Source organism: Hydra vulgaris, chromosome 09 (genome assembly GCF_038396675.1).
Source record: "Hydra vulgaris chromosome 09, alternate assembly HydraT2T_AEP".
NCBI classification, from domain to species: domain Eukaryota; kingdom Metazoa; phylum Cnidaria; class Hydrozoa; order Anthoathecata; family Hydridae; genus Hydra; species Hydra vulgaris.
This window is the reverse complement of record NC_088928.1, coordinates 27,047,501-27,067,500: the sequence shown is the minus strand read 5'-3', so window position 1 is coordinate 27,067,500 and position 20,000 is coordinate 27,047,501. Positions and strand designations below refer to the sequence as shown.

At 27.5% G+C, this 20,000-nt stretch overlaps 3 protein-coding genes across 4 annotated transcripts in view; 1 reads left to right on the top strand and 2 right to left on the bottom strand.

Annotated features, from left to right (window-relative positions):
- The window catches only part of LOC100207485 (zinc finger FYVE domain-containing protein 1), a 36,456-nt gene extending 34,621 nt beyond the window's left edge, over positions 1–1,835 (top strand). Inside the window, exons 9-10 of the mRNA XM_065805201.1 lie at positions 1,098–1,312; positions 1,385–1,835. Coding sequence (XP_065661273.1) covers positions 1,098–1,312; positions 1,385–1,796 — 627 coding nt within the window. The 3' untranslated portion in view covers positions 1,797–1,835. The remainder of the gene's footprint in view (positions 1–1,097; positions 1,313–1,384) is intronic.
- A 10,072-nt stretch (positions 1,836–11,907) lies between these two features.
- Positions 11,908–12,600, bottom strand: LOC136085377 (uncharacterized). Its single transcript, XM_065806678.1, has one exon. It carries the CDS (start codon positions 12,598–12,600, stop codon positions 11,908–11,910), a length of 693 nt encoding a protein of 230 aa, XP_065662750.1.
- Positions 12,601–13,845: 1,245 nt separating this feature from the next.
- Positions 13,846–20,000, bottom strand: part of LOC100214612 (F-box/WD repeat-containing protein 7) — a 38,038-nt gene continuing 31,883 nt past the window's right edge. Inside the window, exons 11-14 of one of the 2 annotated variants that reach the window (XM_065805199.1) lie at positions 14,672–14,759; positions 14,447–14,524; positions 14,244–14,343; positions 13,846–13,994 (exon numbers count right to left, since the gene is read on the bottom strand). In XM_065805199.1, coding sequence (XP_065661271.1) covers positions 13,894–13,994; positions 14,244–14,343; positions 14,447–14,524; positions 14,672–14,759 — 367 coding nt within the window. In that variant the 3' untranslated portion in view covers positions 13,846–13,893. Of the gene's footprint in view, positions 13,995–14,024; positions 14,344–14,446; positions 14,525–14,671; positions 14,760–20,000 lie in introns of those variants that run through there. The other variant, XM_065805200.1, reaches the window with a different exon arrangement.

Below are 20,000 nucleotides of genomic sequence, written 5' to 3'. Positions count from 1 at the left end.
AAAGTCTAGGTTTATTTATAAAAATTTACTAACTGAAACTTATCAATATTATTATACTTATAATAATTAGTATTTTAGTTACCTAGTTAATTATACGTATTTGATTCATAAAACGTAATTAAATATTTTTATATGCCGCGTTTCGTGAGTGTTTTTCCGTTAAGAACTGTTTCGCAAGTTGCGGTGCGAAAGAGTTTCGTTTCGAAAGAAATTTGGTTTTTTATCATTATTTCAAAAAATAAAACCTTAAAATGTTCATATGTTGCAATACTGAAAATAAAGTTTTATTATAAACATTTCGGTATATAAAAAATTTTATTTTTTACAATTATGTCCGTTTGGCCAACAAAATTTTTTTATAGACTTCAAAACGTCGTTGAGCGAAAGAACTCGTTCCGCAAGTGCGACTTCCGTAAACGCTACTTTCGTATGTAGCAAAATAGTTTTATTTCATAATTCAACTTGCGAAAGGCGACATTTCGTAAGTAGCATTTGCGAAATGAACATCGACGGGTTTTTTTGTTTCGTAAAATTCGGTACGAAAAAAAAAATTCCTGATTCTCAATATCCTTCCGAAAGAATTTTATTTTTCCGGAATTGCACGAAATATTCCGGTTAACAACTCTAGTTTGTTCTATGAAATATTTAATTTTTAATTTAGTAAATTTTCTCAATTTTAATAATATTGTCATCTTGATTATAATAATATAATAATAATAGTTGGACATCTACATTGGTCTCTATACATTATGGTTTGGTATAACAGGTATGATAAGGAACCTAGGAAGGTTACCATTCAAGATTTACAAGCTTCTTTACTCTTACAAAACATTTATGTTAGTTTTTTAATATCAGCGTGGTTGAAGTTGCCTTCACATGACTAAAGAACATCACTTGCCTAGGTTCAGTTTGGTCACGTTGTCCTGGTCATGTTATGACCAGGACAATGACAACAGGATAATTTGAGGGTTGTTGCAATTGTTATTAGTTTTGTTTTTGATATAATGAAAATGTTTTTATTTTATAATTGTTGTTATTTAAATATTTTTTTGCTTACCAATTTTTAACATTTTTTATATATTTTTTGTTACTATTAGGAATGCAAAACATGTGGTCATGATTTTGATGATATTGAAAAAAAACACCATTGCAGAGCATGTGGTTTTGGTTTTTGTGATAACTGTACTCAACATCGAATTCCATGTAAAGATAGAGGCTGGGGTGAGACTCCAGTTCGTGTTTGTGGACCCTGTTTTCAGAAGTCTGGTTTAGATGATCAAGCTAATGCGAAAGGTGAAAATATTGACTTAAGGTAAATTTATTTAAAGTTTTTTTATACTTACTTGTTATTCATTTATTTGTATAGTAAACTTTGTTTATGCAGTGAACTGCTTGAAGCAATTGATGATGATCCTATGCTGGAAACTGGAGATATGGTGTCTGTTAAAACCAGCAATAATATTCCTGTCCGGCATCCTCCTGATATTGTTACAACACGAAAAGTTACTGAAACTGTCCAATCAACTTTATCATATTTGACCAGCACTCTTGAATTACCACTAGAATATATTGTTGATTCAGCGAGACCTTACTATTGGGTACCTGATTCAGATATAATAGAATGTTCACTCTGCAAACAACCATTTACGAATAATCAGTCAAAACATCATTGTAGAAGTTGCGGAAAAGGATTTTGTGACGATTGTTCTAAAAACAGACTTCCTGTACCTAGTCGAGGTTGGAATTATCCTTGTAGAGTTTGTGATACATGTTCATTAAAAAAGGGCCCACTGTAAATATTGTTTAATTTTAAAGATTCGATTTTTAATACTTTATTTTGTAACATTTTTATTTGTTAGAGTTATATTTGAATGTTCAAAAATATATCCAGATATGCGAATGTGTATATACATATATATATATATATATATATATATATATATATATATATATATATATATATATATATATATATATATATATATATATATATATATATATATATATATTTATAGATACATGTATGTATTTACATATAAATTACTTATTCATTCTCTTCATTATTTTTGCTGAACTTGTTAAAAAAAACACGAAAAGTTTGATCAACGTTGTATAAATAAACGCATTTAGATTTTTAATATCGTTTAGGAATTATGTTTTTTTTGTTTACCTTTATATACCTTAACCAAAAATAATTATAAAAATTTGGGTTAAAAATGAAGTTTTGAAGTGAAGCTTTTCTATTGGTAGCTTTGATCATTTATCTGCTGTATAGTTTGTTAATGTTTCATGTTTTCTGAACAAAACAAAAAGTTAGTTATGCAAAAATTTCTATTTGTGAACTTTTTATTCGCATAGTTATTCCAACGACTTTTTTCGCAAAAATAGTTAAATGCACACACATAAACACACACACACACACACACACATTTTAGTCCCAACTTCAGAAAATGTTTACTTTTTGAGCAACTTTTCTAAAATTGTAGAAATGATCATAATTCAATAAATTATATAAAATATTTTAAAAATAAATGATATCTGAAATTTAATCATCACATTAATCTTAGGGTCTGTATCCCAGGATTTCAGAACTACATATATCTAGTCCCGGGATCCCGATTTTGAACACGGGATTTTAAAATATCTTTTCTTGAAATATTATTTTAATAAATTTTAACAAACTGAGCAATTTGACATATTCATATATAAGTTAAAAAAATTATATACCAAGTTATAAAGAAATTCATTGGTTTTAAATGTTATACATACTTGATTACTAAATGATGAAAAGTCAATTGTTTTTATAGATTACTTTACTTTATGATACATAAAATACGTATGTAATTATCATTGGTTATTTTTAAATTACATCCAAAAGTTTTTTTACCCTAACAACTTATATTAGTTGCAAAAAGTCCGGTCGCAAAAGCAAGTTTAATTTCTACACTGGTAGGTTTTATAGACATTAGAAAATTGTTCCTCAATTTTTTTTAAAAAAAAAGTTTTTTCTTTGCATTTTTATCGACAGCATCTCACATCATATTATCGACAGCATCTCACATCATATTATCGACAGCATCTCACAACATATTATCGACAGCATCTCACATCATTGGCATCTTAGAAAGATGTTCTTTTTGTAATAACTTTATAAAATTTTTCTTAAATATTTAAATATTTTTTTAATAGAAAAAGATTTTTCCGTCTTGTCTTGCAGTCTTTTAAAAGAGTAATTTGCTTCTCAAATTAAGAAAACATGCATCTTCTTAAAACATGTTCATTTCTTCTTGTTTCTTACAACTGTTATTTCATATAGACGTTATTTCTATGTGACTGTTTTGGAGTACTAGTTTTAATCAAACTAAAGTTGTGAGTTATTTGAAGAATAAAATTTCTAAAATTATCAGGTATCGAGAAAACAAATTTCAGGTGTTACTGAGGTAAGTTGCGATCCAGTGATCGAAAAGGTCTTTACTTATAACTTAGTTTTCAATAGAGTAAAAAGACATTTTTGTGAGATATATAACACCATTAACTCATTTTTTTTCAAAATTTTTTTGAGAAATAATTCTAATGTCTATATAAATAATATATATATATATATATATATATATATATATATATATATATATATATATATATATATATATATATATATATATAATGTATATATATAATGTATATATATATATATATATATATATATATATATATATATATATATATATATATATATATATATATATATATATATATATACATCTTTATATATATATATATATATATATATATATATATATATATATATATATATATATATATATATATACATCTTTATATATATATATATATATATATATATATATATATATATATATATATATATATATATATATATATATATACTAAATTTTAAACTATATTGGTTACCAATATAGTTTTAAAGTTAGTACAAGTTAGTAGCCAACTAAATCCGAAATTGTTGGTGACTTTGCAGTTATTAAAAATGCTATTGAAAGAAAGTTATTGAAATTAATATATCTTTTATATGTGTATAAAGTACATGCTGATGCAGACTAGGGCGGCAGGATTCCAGAAATGTTTAAAAAAAAATAACTAAATAAAACACGTTAAAAAACTATTGCTCGCCAAGAGAAACAATAAATTACCATTACAAGTTTCAAAATAAAAAAATATTTTTTTTTTATATATCTTTATTTTATATATGTATATATATATATATATATATATATATATATATATATATATATATATATATATATATATATATATATATATATATATATATATATATATATATACATATATAAAATAAAGATATATAAAAAAAAATTGAAAAATAAACGAGCCTCTACAAAGTACTCTCCCTTTGAAATTATGTATGGAGTTAAAACTCAGGTTCCAATTGATTTGAAAAACCGGACAAGAGAGGATTTATGTGGGTTCCAAAATTGACTAAACAAGGATTACGAATGTCAGAGTTCACTAAAGAAATTTGCGCAAAAAGAAACACAGCTAAAAAGAACATCACAATAGCACAAAATATGCAGAAGAAACGATACGATATTAAACATTTAGCTCAATCATTTGCAGTTGGTAACAAAGTTTTGAAATTTAACAGATGCAAAGACACACGAATGGGTGATAAGTTAGTTCAAAGATTTTACGAACTTTACATAATAATAGAAGTTTTGGACAAAAAAGTTTATCGGTTGCAAGTTAAAAAAAGAATATTGATTCAGAATTATTGATGCGGTCAACAAAATAGTTTCAATACATCTTGGTAACAAAAACATCCAACCAACCCTTCTAGTTTAGACACGATCTGGGTTCAAAGCAATCACCTGTAAGTCAATAATCATTCTTCACGTCAACCATTCACACGACAACTGCATGCATTGATGGAAAAGTTTTGTATTTAGATAGCCTTTATGGCTCCGTTTCAAACTAATTTAAAGCTCAAATAAAACAAGTCTATATTAATCTTCTCAATCCAAGGTTTTCTTCTCAAACAAGGTTTTCTTCCAATAACAACGCATGCACACTACAACCAAATGCATCAGACTGTGATGTTTATGACGTTCTGTTTAAAGAAAATATCTCTTATAATCATAATGTATACAATCAATGGATTTTTAAGATAGTTTGTTGTATCAAAACTACTATGTACTACTCCCGCTTATTCAAACTAGCACTTACACAAACTCCCGCTTATTCAAACTAGCACTTATTCAAATTTCCCACATAATCGAAGCAATCTTCCCGTGAATTTTCCTTAACAAACTCAAGCAAATATCCATCAGTTATTCGAACCTACAGTTATTCGATTTGATTTTTTACTCTTCTTGACAAAATCCCCCGTCAGTTATTCAAAGCTTTTTTCGATTGATACCATTCTGTTACATTTCAAAACGTAAAATTACGGAACGTTATCAAAGTATAACAAACGAAACAATGTTATTAAAATATAATAAGAAAATCGAACACTTTGCAACATAGTACGGTAGAAATTTCCAAATGGCATATACACAAAATAAGACAGTTCTAACAATCAAAGAAAAATATCTTGCCCTTAAAGATTTAGAAAAAGAACTAATTAAAAAAAATGTTGCAAAACGTTTAGTGTTCCTCAAAATATCTTAACTTACTGGATTAAGCTTAAAGATATAATCAGTAAGTATTAGTCTGATTAATTTGGAGCAAAGAGGCAAAAGTTAACTTTGGGAAAGCATGATTCCGTTGATAAAGCTGTGTATAAATGGTTTATGAACTCACGTAAACGAAATGTACCGATTAGTGGACCCATCATTAGGGAGAAAGCTTTAGATTTAGTAAAAGAACTTAACACTGGGGATTTTAAGGCTTTAACATGGCGAACGACACAGATTTCAAAATGGAGAGACACAATTGTCAATTTCTAAAAAAAGTCCACTATATCTAGAATTTACTTTTAAAAAAAGGCTTTTAGAAAAAAGTGCCCCCCATCCGTGTCGTTGGCCCGGTTTACTAGTGGCTTGATTGGTGGGAAAATAGACATAATGTTGTTTTTAGAACTATTTCTGGCGAGGAACGGTTGTGTTAAGAGAAAAAGATCAAGTTAGAAGCAAACTAATTTCCCCACAATCGTCTCAAGATATGAGTTGAGGGATATTTACATCGTTGACAAGTTTAGTTTATTTTATAAACAGCCTCCGACGAAAAACATCTCAAAGGTGAACGATGTTAGTTAGTAAGTTTTGCTGTAACTGGCTTGGTAAGCGAGTGAGTATGCCTTAAATGATACTATGAAAGCCTAATAGATCAAATGTTGTTCATCCAACATTCGAATCTTGCTTTATAGAAGTTAACTACGGACAATTTCACAAGTTCTGAATGCATAGTTTTGGAGATCTGTTGTAAAAAAAGTTATTAATAGATTTTTTTGTTGTTTTTCCGTAATATTTGAAACAGTGACCTCTAACTTGATTTTTAACAATCTTTATGTTGTTTTTCGTTTTATTTATCTTGCTCATGATTTTATATAGTTGGATCATATCCCCCTTTCTCTCCTTTCAGTTAGAGTTGTCAGTCCTAGAACTTTTAAACGCTTTCGTAATATAGTAAATTGATTTAACCGATTTGGTGGCTCGATATTGCACTCTTTCAATTACTTTACAGTCACTTTTAAGTGTGGGGACCAAACTAGTACTAAAAACTCTAAAAGAGGACGGATAAAAGTCACTTAAAATGATTTTACTATTTGGCAATCCAATATGGCGAAAGCTTTATTCACACGACCCAACATTCCACTTGTGTATTCTAATAGTGCGTTATTCCACATTTTTGAACATTAAATCTTAAAAGCCAGTCTTCTGTCCATTTGAACGTTTAAATCTTTCTTTAGACTTGGTTACTTTTCTCTGAGATTGCCTTGAATAGAACCTTAGTATCATCATCAAATAATTTGCATATATTGACTAACTTGTCAAGTAAAAGTTTCCTAAGCTATCTTGAATAATAATGATTAATGGATTAAGTATCACCAAATCGATTATTATTGTCATTATTAAATTAAGGTTTTTGCCATTTTTGACTTTTTCCTAGTTATGCTGTGCCATACATGCACAGTGGGCCAGAATTCACTTTTACTGGACAAAATTCATAAATAATTTAATATTAGGGCTATATTGACTAAAACTAGGATGAGTAATAATATGATGTCTGCGCTTCTTATGAAGGTGTTATTTTTATAATTCGTTGCTATGGATACTAAATTTCGGATAGCAAAAATCTAGTTTTGGTATTTGCAGATATTTTTACGAGTGCTATGTTTACCAAATTTTATATAAGTACCAATATTTTAAAAAACGTGAATATATTTTTTATTTAGTTGATATGGATACCTAATTTTGCTTAGCAGCAACTTACTTTTATTAGTTGCATATGTTTTGTTTGCGCTATGTACACTATTTAGCACCTGTTTTATCATGAGACCCTTGCTCGTGAAAATCAAAACTTATTTAAGTTTAATATGATTAACTAGTGTTATTACATGTGCTATTGCACGTTGCTAGATAAACTTGTTTTCCTGTATAAAAAAATTGTATTCTAGCTTAATTAATTAGTTTTTCTAATTAGCAGATTTTACGAGCGTCTACAGAATTTTTAAAATTTGTATGATTATATTGTTCCCATGCATTCAAAATCATCAAAAATCTTTGACAATGTAATCTATAAGTAGTACAAGCTTAGCAAACAAGAATTCACAAGAATTTGAAGTTGACAAAGTTGCAACTTTTCTTTGTTTTTAATGATGATTCTTGAAATGATAATGTAGGTCTGCCGAGTTGTTTATTTTTACTACCCTTCATTAATGTGGTATTAAAATTATTTTCAAGCCAAGCTGAATTCTTCATAATAAACCTTGCACCGGTTAGTTTACTTTGAATCCATCTCTTAACATAATCAAAATAAATAAACGAAAGACTGTTGAGTCAAATAAATTAGTGAATTTTGCTTCTTGTGACACTCATGAAGCCTTAATAAAAACAGGATTTCAACATCTAAAATGAATAGCCAAAGCCAAAATAGATTATTAAATCAATTTGGTTTGACAAGCGCTAAATAAATATGAACAAAATTTAAACTAGGATAAATATATATATATATATATATATATATATATATATATATATATATATATATATATATATATATATATATATATATATATATATATATATATATATATATATATATATATGTATATTATTTGAGCGCAGTTACAGATTTTTTGTTAGGTAAAAGAGTTCAAACGTAAAAGAAAACCTAAGTGGCGCCTAGTGGCAGCCAGATTTATGAAATTATTAAAGCAAACATATATAAGCTTTAAAATATCTGAGTATAAAAGCAAGATGTAGCAATAAAAAAAATGTATTGTCAATTAAAAGCAAAAGTTAGACATTAAAATATAACAAATTAAGCATATTTAAATTTGCTATAAATATGTTAATTACATACCAATTTTAGTCTTACAACTTTTAAAATCTAGATAATATATAGAGTTATAATATAATATTTTAAAAAGCGCAATATTTTATGTAAATTTTATTTATTTCCATCGATATTTTAAACAACATTTTTATCTTAATAATTTTTTTTTCTAATTTACATTTGCGTTTACTTCAACCACAGCATTAGTATATTCATTAAAACTGTAAGTGTATATAAACGGTTTTAAATTGTTTTATAATCTCTTTATATAGGTTCGACACCATTTAGGCATCAAAATTCTGATTTTGGTTTTTATACTTTTGTCCAGTCACTGGCCCACTGTGCAATGGTGTGCCAACTGAAAAAATGCAACGTTGAATTAACGTAAAATATTACACTTCTCTAACTTAAATACAACATTGTGTTAACGTTGAATTTTTGTTGTTGGCAACGTCGCATTTGTAACCAAAATGATATAAAAACAACGTTGGCGACCGATGTTGTACCAACGCAACTCGCAACATTGTTCTAACGTTTTACCAACGCATGTTTGCCAGCTGGGAAGCAGCACACTAACTTTGGTGCAACATTAGAGCAATAGCCCAATGATTCCAAGGTTGTTTTGATGTTGTCCAAATGGAGTTTGCTGCCCGAATAGACAATTCTAGAGAGTGTCAATTCCCGGCATTTTTTGATCCCTGGAAGCGGAAAATTTAAAAATAATTTCCCGAATTCGCGGTAATTTCTTAGGAATAAATCCTTTCTTAAACAAGTATATAAACACGAGACTAACTTTTAATAAGAAAACAAAATTCATTTTTAAAATGTTATTTTATTTCAAAATTGTATATACGAAATTTGTATATATATGCAATAGGGTGGAGTGTTTTTAAAAATTTTTGATACCTCTTTGGATTCTATATTCTTGACGGGTCCTAATACTGTTGAAAGTTTTTCAAAAGAAGCAGAATAATATGCTGATTTTGAAATAATATTTGTTTTTATTTAAAAATAAAGAAATTAAAGAAAAAATATACCTAAATATACCACATTTTTAACAAAACGAGGTATATTTAGGTATATTTTTGCAAATATTTTTTTGCAAAAATTCTTTATTTAATAAAATTATTATTTAAAAATGCATTTTTTTCTACTTTTTTTGAGTCCAAGTTTGTTTTCCAAATTTTATAGACATCGATTCAAGTCATTTTTTTTTTTTTTTGCTTAGAAAGTTGCTCCATCCTAGTATGCATAACTAAAATTTGTAATACATATATTGAGAAAAATTAATTTTACTTGTACAAAACATATTTTAAACTTATTTGGTTAGGAAATAACTTTTCAAAATTGTGAGACAGTCTAGAGATGAGTCACTTAGTGATGATCTTCGTTTTGAGCAAAAATTAGACGACAAGTAAAACATTCTCACGCTTTCTATTGAGGTTGGCTGTATGCAAGTTAAGGCATTAAGCAGCTTTTTTAAATTATATGTAATATTTCCAGTATTCTTATACATTTGAAATTCTTTTTTGAGGTTATTGTTAGAATCTTTAGTTATAACGCACTTTTTAGGTTTACATGCTGCATTTATAGCTATTGCTTTAATGTTTGTAACTGTTAAGCAATTATTTTCTTTAGAGGATTTGCTTTCAATTCCAATATCGACATCTTCACTGAATAATCTATTATATTAGTCATTTGCGAATAAATTCTGAAAATGAAAGTAGCTCAGGAGTAGCAGTTGAATGTAAATCGCGCGTTTGGAGGTATTTAATCAAAGTCGCAAGATCTTGATTTCTTCGCTCTTTAGTACGAAGAGACAGAGCTAGCAATATCTCCTCTGAAATTGCATCATTGTTGTTACGCAGGAAATCAAACAAAAAATTTAAAATAGCATCAGCTGTTAGCAAGTTTGCATCACGTTTACCTAATGCTTCTGCAGCTATTTTGATTGGTTGAAGGGCGTTGGAAACATTTTATAAAACTCAGACATAAAGATCGTTAAACAGATAATCTACCAAATTTGATCATTACTGGAACATCAGTGGTTGATGCAACAACATCTGAATAGATAATAGCAAACTCTGATAGTTTCTCTTTAACTAGGTCCATTGTTACTTCAGCTGTTCAGCTTCCATGAGTTTTAACCAGTCCTAGATTAATAAATAACTTATTGAATGATTAAATATAAAATAACTTTTGACTAGATTAAGTCCTAGATTAAGAAATAACTATTGAATGATATTAATATAAAATAACTTATTAAATGAGTATTGATATTCAAATATCTTCGATTGCGTAAACTTGTCCATTCATCAGACTAAATTTTCCACCTTTTTCTTTATGTGATTTTATTTTAACAATAAATTCATTTTTTTGCCGTAGCATAATATTCATGAATTAGTTTCATCACATAGTTTTTACCTATTGGAAGATGATATTGTTTTCCACTTAATACTTGACGAATAAAGTCACTTTGGCATATTCCATGAATTGAAAATCCATTAACGGCCGCAAGTCTGGCCACCATCTCTGCTAAGGACTGTTTCTTAGAAAAAAATGATGCGATAGATTTACTCGATTTTGCAGGGATTGTCTCATAGTTACTTGAACCAGTAATTTGATTGTCATTTAAGTTCCTTTTCTTGATATTAATGTTATGAACATGTTGCAAATGTCTTATTTGGACATTTCAAACATTTGGCTTGTTCGCCTGCTTTTTCTTTTGAAAAATATTTCTTTACTGAATTAGCAATGATTAAAACAATGTTTCGGCGTTTCTAAATTTAAAAAAATTAAAAATATTAGAACAAAAAAATTAGTTTTGGGGTAAAGAAAATAGTAAGAATATTTTGAAACTTACTTAACTTGTCAATACGTCGAGAACTGAATGTTATTCAAAATTTCTTAAATAATAAATTAAATTACGTCGAGAACTGAATGTTATTCAAAATTATTAATAAATTAAATTGCAATCTTTAAAGAGTAAGTAGCGTTTAGTATTTGAAATTTGTTTTGAATCACGTTTTACAAGCCACTGGGGAGCATTTGGCGTTTTGTATTAGAAACTTTTAAGTTTGCTTAAAAAGTTATGATCTGACTTTTACATTTTTCTATATTTTAGGTGACTTCTAAAGTCAAATTGTGCACATTTAATAGCTTTGTGGATATTGATATATTTTTATTTTGAATAAATTAATTATCCTAATATAATAAATATATACACAAGTATTTCTTTGATTTTAATTTTTTCCCTGGAAATTATGGTAATTTTCCACGATGAGTGGGCAATAACGGGTGACAACTAAAAAACGAGACTGGATTTAAAGACACATATCTCTTTAAAGAAGTAAGATAAAACAAAAAGGAAAAATGTTCTAGAAAGTATTCTTATTCTAGTTTGTAAATATATAATCAGTTGTTCTCAATTAAACCATTTCTTCTGACTTTATCAACTAGGCCTGGTATAGACTGAGCTAGGCTCCGTATGAGCTCAATATCAATTTTATTAAGACAATACTTGATTCTAGAACGTAATTTTTTAAGATTTTCTGCACGCCAATTATTCTTGTAGACAAGGCCTTTCAAAATACTCCAAAAATTTTCGATAGGACGACATTCTGGCAAGTTTGCAGGGTTGTCTGCTTTCTCAACATAATGCACATTTTCCTTGTTTAGGTACATGATTACTGTTTTTGCATAGTGAGATGATGCTAAATCTGGCCAGAATACATACGCACCATCTGAATGATACTTATTAATGAATGGAATAAGTCTCTTCTTAATACATTTGTTTAAATAGATTTTTTGATTTACAGCCAGTCCACTTGGTACAAAATAAGGTTGAGAAATTCCATTTTCAGAAAAAGCAATCCATAGAAGTAATTTCTTTTGAAACTTTTGTTTTGTTTGGTATTTAACTATAGATGGAGTAGATTCTACATCACTAGTATAAAATATATCATTTCCATTGATACTGGAGTGATTTAGCGTGAAATAAGACTCATCGTCAATGATTGGTTTACGATTTTTGAATTTCTGACACAATCGACTGCACTTAGTTCTAGCTGCTGCTTTTTGCTGGTCAGAGCGTTTTGGAACCGTCATTTTTTGTCTTGATTTAATATATATATATTTTTTTAATGTTTTACTAATGTGTTGCTGAGTACAGTTGAACTTTTTAGCCGCCTGTCGTTGAGAAACTCCGTCTTTATGGTTAAACATGAATTTGAGCCTTTCAATGTTTGTCCTGGTCATTTTTTTAGCTTTTATTTCACTTCCTTAAACTCTTTGGTACCCAGATTCACTTTCAGCACGTTTAATTATCTTGTAGATAGTACTTTTAGGTATATTCTCAACTTTAAAGTGGTCATAAATGAACTTTTTACCAGCATTTTTGTAATTTAAATAAAATTCATACACACGTTTTCTAATCTCTTCTTGTTTTGAATTTATTTTTTTATTCATTTTTCTATAAAAAATAAAAACATAAAATATTTAAAAACTAGAATAAAAATACCTTCTAAAACAGTTTTCCTATTTTTAAAATCTTGTTCCTTTAAAGAGATATGTGTCTTTAAATCCAGTATCGTTTTTTAGTTGTCACCCGTTATTGATACACTAAAAGTTATACTACAACCTATTAAGCTGGCTCAAAAGTTTTTGAAAGGTCAAAAGTATGTTACTATTAGCTGTATAGCATTAGTATAATATTATCTATCAGACAAAGTTTAATTATCGAAGAAAGAGAGAATGTAATTCCTATAAATTATGCGCAGGGACAAAGAAGACATGTATAAGAAATTGAAAGAAAGGGCACATGAGAATGACCAGTTGAAAACAATGAAATATCAAACATCATCCAGTACCTAACTTTATAGTAGTAGCACATACTACTATAAAGTTAGTTTTAGAAAAGATAGTCCAACGAGAGATCAAATTACGTACCTACTTAATGTTTTTAACACCCCTCCCCCTTTTACGCATTTGTATGTTTTTGACACTTATTAAGTAGGCCTTAGTTTTTGAGTAACTCCCTCCCCCATAACTGCATATATTACTTTATGGAAGAACCCTAACATTATTGCACATGATCGAACAAGATTATTACGTGAAAACGCTTAAGATTTAATTTTTTTACATTATGCATAATGGCGGAAATGTGAAAATATGTAACAAACTATTTAAACTAAAATAACAGTTATAAATATATATTATTCATTAGATTCGTATTTATCACTAAAACATATAGAATATGGCGCTGCATGCAGTAGCGTAGCGAGGGTGATGAGCGCCCGGGACCAAAATGACTAAAAAGGGTTTTTTATTATTTTTATAACATTTATACCTTTTTTGAATAAAATATCTTTTTTTTTTGATCGTCGTATTCATTTAGCGCCCTCAAAACCACTTGTGCCTGGGGCCAAGCCCCGTTGGCCGCTCCCTCGTGACGTTACTGGCGGCATGTGTTATGCGGTATGACTTGTAATACTTCATTTGAACTAATTAAATATATATAGATAAAAAATAGATTTAAAAGCAAAGAATAATTTTTTAATTTAATGATAAGTCACAAGTCTCTGTTACAGGCAAATAGCTAAAAATCAATCAGCCGCTATCTCTAAATTTGCATTTTTTAATTTTAAAAAATAAACAAAAATTATTAAAAATGTTTTATAAAAAAAATCTAAATATTATTTTTTTTATCGAAAAAATATAGGAGACGCTTTTTAAATTTTAAGGTGACTAACTTCCAACGCGTGCTGAAAACGACAAATTTAACAACTCGCATTCGTTTATTATTTTCGATTGTATGATGGTGTTATTTTTATATTCAGACGCTTCACCAACCTGAAATATTAAATTATTTTTTTTTATAACAAAAACTCATTTTAGTCCTTATAACCACTATTCATCAACAATTTCTATTAAATTGAAAAATATTTATATTTACATTTGGTATTTTATGAACCAAGTCCCAAACTCTTACAGTTCTATCTTCCGAGGAAGTGACAACACGTTGGGTAGAAGCCTAATGAAAAAGTAAAATTAACAAAATAAGATAAGAGGTATAAATATACAATTAAATTGAAAAATAAATTTAAAAAATTGTAAAATTAAATCACAAAAAAATAACAAATTAAAAATACATGAAAATTTGAACTTGTTTGAAACATACCCTAACGCAATAAACCGCTCCATTATGACCACAAAACTTGCGTATACATAAGCAGGTAACAAGGTCCCATTCTTTTACGTAACTATCTCTGGAATAAATTATTTTTTACACTATTCTTCACAGTGATTAAAATTGACATAAAAAATGGTTTACTAATACCATTTATACTGAGCAAGATATCTTGACGACTGACAAGGGGCTTGGAGCCCCCTAACTAAAACCAATAAATTACATTTTTTTTCTTGTGTTTTTTTTATTACTTTCTCCGGATATTTCAAATTGTCCTTTAAGTAGCAAGGAAAAAAGCATGAGATCGAAAAAAATTAGAAAGGAAAATCTTTTCAAAAATATTTTAGGTAACAGTTTTTTACAAATTTCTTTAATTTTTATCAAAGTTAAGAAATTAAAGATTATATAAATACTTTTAGTTTCAAAATACTTTTTTATTTCTGAGAAATAATCGTACATTACTGGTGATGGTTCCCGTTAACTTCTGCACAACTTTTGTCATTTTCTTTCTTATGGTTAACCATGCCTTCAGCAAATTTTGTACTGAATTATTAGGAGGCAAGACTTTTAATAAGACTGATTAATAACAGACAAGATTGATTAATAATAGACTTTTAGTCATGTCTGTTTTACGCAAATATCATTTGCAAATACCTCAATACTTTTCGATGGGCCAGAACTGTGGACAGTGTAGTGGATTGAGCTTTTTTAGTACAAAAGCCAGGCCAAAACAATCAAAGTTTAGCGTTTGATCGAATAAGTAAAAAAAGTCGCTTTCAAAGACACTATTGAATATTAATTTCTGATGTTAAAGATGATGACATCACAAAACATCAACTCTTTTTTTTAAGATAAGTCTTGTCGTCCATCAAAATGCAACCCTTTAATTTTGTCAAAACTTAGGTGTAAAATATGGGAGTAAATTTTTCGTGCTCGCATTTTGGCAGTGGAATTTCGTTTGTCAGAACGATTTGGGTATTTAGTTTCTCGGAAAGACTTGCAATTGTAGTATTTCTTCCCTTAGTATTTCTTTCTTTAACTGCTCGGACATTGCAGTATTTCTCTTTTAAAATCACTAAATTGTTTTTGCAATTCATAAAACATAAAATTTTTATTCTGGTTTACACACTACCATAAAATTTGGTTTACACACTGCTTTAACACGATGAACTAATATTTTATGAGCTGATGCAGGCGTATAATTATTCCGTATATCTGAGTAATTCTGTGTCAAATCAAAAAAAAATTTTTGACATGCCATTCAATTTTTAATGATTTTTGGTCTACAAACTTAAGAAAATGAAAAAAAACTTCATTGCAAATTTTAGTGTTTAACGGTTACGGTTTCACATATATTGATTGCCTCAAAAAATCCTAAAAAGTTTGTTATTTTTAAAAAAAAAATTTGTTATTTAATAATGAAAAAAAAAAATTATATAGCTTTTTTATTTTTCCATTGTTTAAAATAAATTGCTGAGAACAATTTAATTTAAACAATGGAAAAAGAAGAAAATTTAATAACTATCATTTAAAAATGACTTTAAACTCTTTTTAAATCTTCAATAAGTAGAGAGCTTATGAGTAGTAGGTTATGTTATAACGAGTAATTGAAATATGATCTAACGCTTTTGTTGTGCATCAAACAATTCAGTTTGTGTTTTCTTTTTTTTTACCGAATATTCACTGAAGCATATAAATATACTTGATATTTGAAGTTTAATTATCATTCATGTTTTTAGGAGAATGTAAAGAAATTATTATTCAAATTGCTGCAGAACTGAAAAACATTGTCATTAATATTTCAGAGAAAAGATGTCTTTCATGTAAGATTGAAATGGTGTCATTTTAAGAAGGACTAGGAGAACTGACTTTTAGCTCAATTTGTAAAAATTTGCAAACTAAATTTTATGAGAAAATCTTAATTCTTTTTTGACCTATTTCCTGTTCAGTTCATGAAACTTTCTCAATAAATTATATAAACATATTTCCTGTTCATGAAAACTTTCCCAATAAATTATATAAGCATATTTCCTGTTCATGAAACTTTCTCAATAAATTATATAAGCATATTTCTTGTTGTTACTAAAAATTAATTTTTGTATAAAAGAAACACAAATATTAAACACACTGAAAATGAGCCCCTGAGATGCATAGTGGTATAAGTCACTCATATCTAGTTTTGAGAAGTCTGACTAATATCACTATGGCTGTGAACAAAAACAGCTGTTTAGTGAGGAGCATAACAAAAAACAGTTCCATCATCATTATCGATAAAATTAGACTTATACCACTCTGCCATGTAATAGAATAAACAAAATGCTAACCATTGGTGGCAATAACTCAAAATATTGAAAAAAGTAACTTATACCACTATGCATCTCATGGGCTCAAATAATGAAGAGTAAATAATGTTGGTGCTGTTATAGCCAAACAGAGTTAGGTAGTGAAAAAAGGTAACCTCCAATCCTCAGCCCTGTTTGTTCAGTAGATTCTTAAAAAAGTATATTTGTTCTAAAAGTACGCTACATATTCTTGTTGCGTGGTTCATTTCTAGATTATCTCTATGTTGTGAATGCTTGCTTTTGATTTTAAATATATTTATAGATAGTTATAATCTAAACAAATATACTTAAAATATATGCAAATTATAAACTCTATATATATAATTTTAGGTCTAATTCAGGGGAGAGGGTATATGGTACTCCTCATTTTGTTTTAACTCGTCTATTCTCGCCTCCTATGGGTTAAGAGTATTTCTATTGTTTGCTTTTATTAGATGATTTTCTAGTTTAGTTTCATTGTTTTAATTACTCTTTAAAGAACAACTGCATACATATTATCTAGCAGCTCATTTTATTATTAAATCTATATTCTGAATTTCCAAACATCTGGAAATAAAAATGATCTCAGAAAAGCAATAAAAAAAAAAAAAAAATTGATAATAGAAATACATAATCATTATTTTTTGAACCCCAGTTTGCCTATTTTACAGCATTAGGTTATTCTATTTTTATAGAATAACCTAATGTGAAAAGTGGGATCATCACAAGAAAATACAATAGGTCTTAGAAGAGCTCTAATTTTGTGAATTATTAGGATTCCATACAATAGAGATGGGCAACATGGGTTACCTGAGCATATACGAATGGCTGACTTTTTGCCAATCACCTCTTTTGACAGTAGGTAGTTAACATTTTGTGTCATTTTTATGGTGGGGTTGTAAAGTTCTTATACGTTGCATTAACTGCTAGCATGAAATTATCATGTTTATTAATTTTGATCATAAATTATCATCAGAAATTAATGATCAAAATTAATAAACATCAATTTATACCAAAAATTAAATAAGATAAAATCATAAATGTATATAATATGTCAGATATTTGTGGAATTTGTTAACAAAAGTATAAAAAGAATTTTTTCATATTTTATTTAAAGTAGGATTTATTATTATTTTTTGAGCTCACTTATTTTTTTAGTTTTTTAAGAAATAAACTTATTTTCATGTCTGCATTTAGAAATCAATTCGGATTTTTTATTTAATAAAATTCTTGATTTACATGTGTAACCATTTCAAATTTTTTTTATTTAATAAAATTCTTGTTTTATATGTGTAACTATTTCAAATTTTTTTTATTTAATAAAATTCTTGATTTAAATGTGAAACTATTTCAAATTTTTTTACTTAATAAAACTCTTGATTTAACATGTGTAACTATTTCAAATTTTTTTTATTTAATAAAATTCTTGATTTACATGTGAAACTATTTCAAATTTTTTTACTTAATAAAATTCTTGATTTACATGTGAAACTAATTCAAATTTTTTTTACTTAATAAAATTAATACTCAGACAAATAAGTTAAAAAAACTTAATGTTCATTCTTACAACATAAAAAGTTATATAATGTTACAAAGTATATAATGTACTCAATTGTGATTCAATATGTTTCATCTCTAATGAATTACTGCATTATGTAGATAAGTTATATCATTTGAATAGTTAACAACTAAAAATAATATTTCTCATGAAATAAAAACTTCATTATTTTTCAGATGAATGCAGTGGTCAATGTACAATTTGCAAATGCTTTATAAATATATGTCGCCATGGAAAACATTTTGCTCTAAAATATAAATGGTCTTTCTTTGCAACACGCTATGGTAAATCACTGCTTGATGGTATTGGTGGGACAGCAAAAATACTTTTTAAGAATATTTTTTATAAATATGAGCTTTAATTTTATCATTTATCAAACATTACAAGTGTTTCAAACATTTATAAAACATTTGCATTTATCAAACATTACAAGTGTTTGTAACATTTGATATATGATAACAATCTACAAATAAAATTAGTTAAGGAGATTGATGTTAAAAATAAAGACTTTTAAGAAGACTCATGCATCCATGTTACCTTTCAACATTATATCATTGGTATAACCATGAAGGATATGTATCATGTACTGTCTGTCGCATGAGACAACACAAAACCATTACAATTGAGCACCAAAACATAGTTAAAATAAATATTGACAATACTGTGCTCTCCTTATATCCCCAGGGTAAATTTTGGTTTACTCTAACATTTTTTTTATTTAATTATCATTGAGTGTGGTAAAGTGTTTTAAAATAAATTTTAAAAATCTAAACTAAATTTTAGACATTGGTTCATTTTAAAAATAGGGTATTAAAATTTTAATAAATTTTTTTATAAAACCTTCCACTTGAAAAAAAGAGCTCTTGACACATTTTACAAAATAACAAAGTTTACAACATTAATGCAATAAATGAAACAAAAAATTTAACAACTGAAATGCTAATTGTAATTCCTAATGATAATACTTTTAAAATAATAGCAATTATTTGATTTTTATTGATGCTTTAACAACAGCTACATAAAAAAAAAATTTTAATGAGAAAATGGCTACTTTAAATTATTTATACCAAACTCAATTACACTTTTCTTAAGCTGTTTTGCATAATCATTGTGTTCCAAATAGCGCTTGTATCGCTTCTAAACTTGATAGTGGTAGTGATGAGCACTTTCTCTGGCCTGCTCAGCTCATATACACTGGGTCCAAGCTGACTCTGATGAAGAAAAAGAACATGATGACACGCTGAAATGTGAACTTTTCAGCTAACATTTAATTCATAATTAAACTTTTCCAGAAAATAAATCTGCAATTTTTCAAAAATGTTTTTAAAATCTAAAACTGATTCAGCAATAGATTTTCCCATCACTGAGTTAAAACCTTTTTTTTAATACTTGAAAACTTTTTGAGACAACTAATTACAGGTTGAAGAAATATTATATTAGA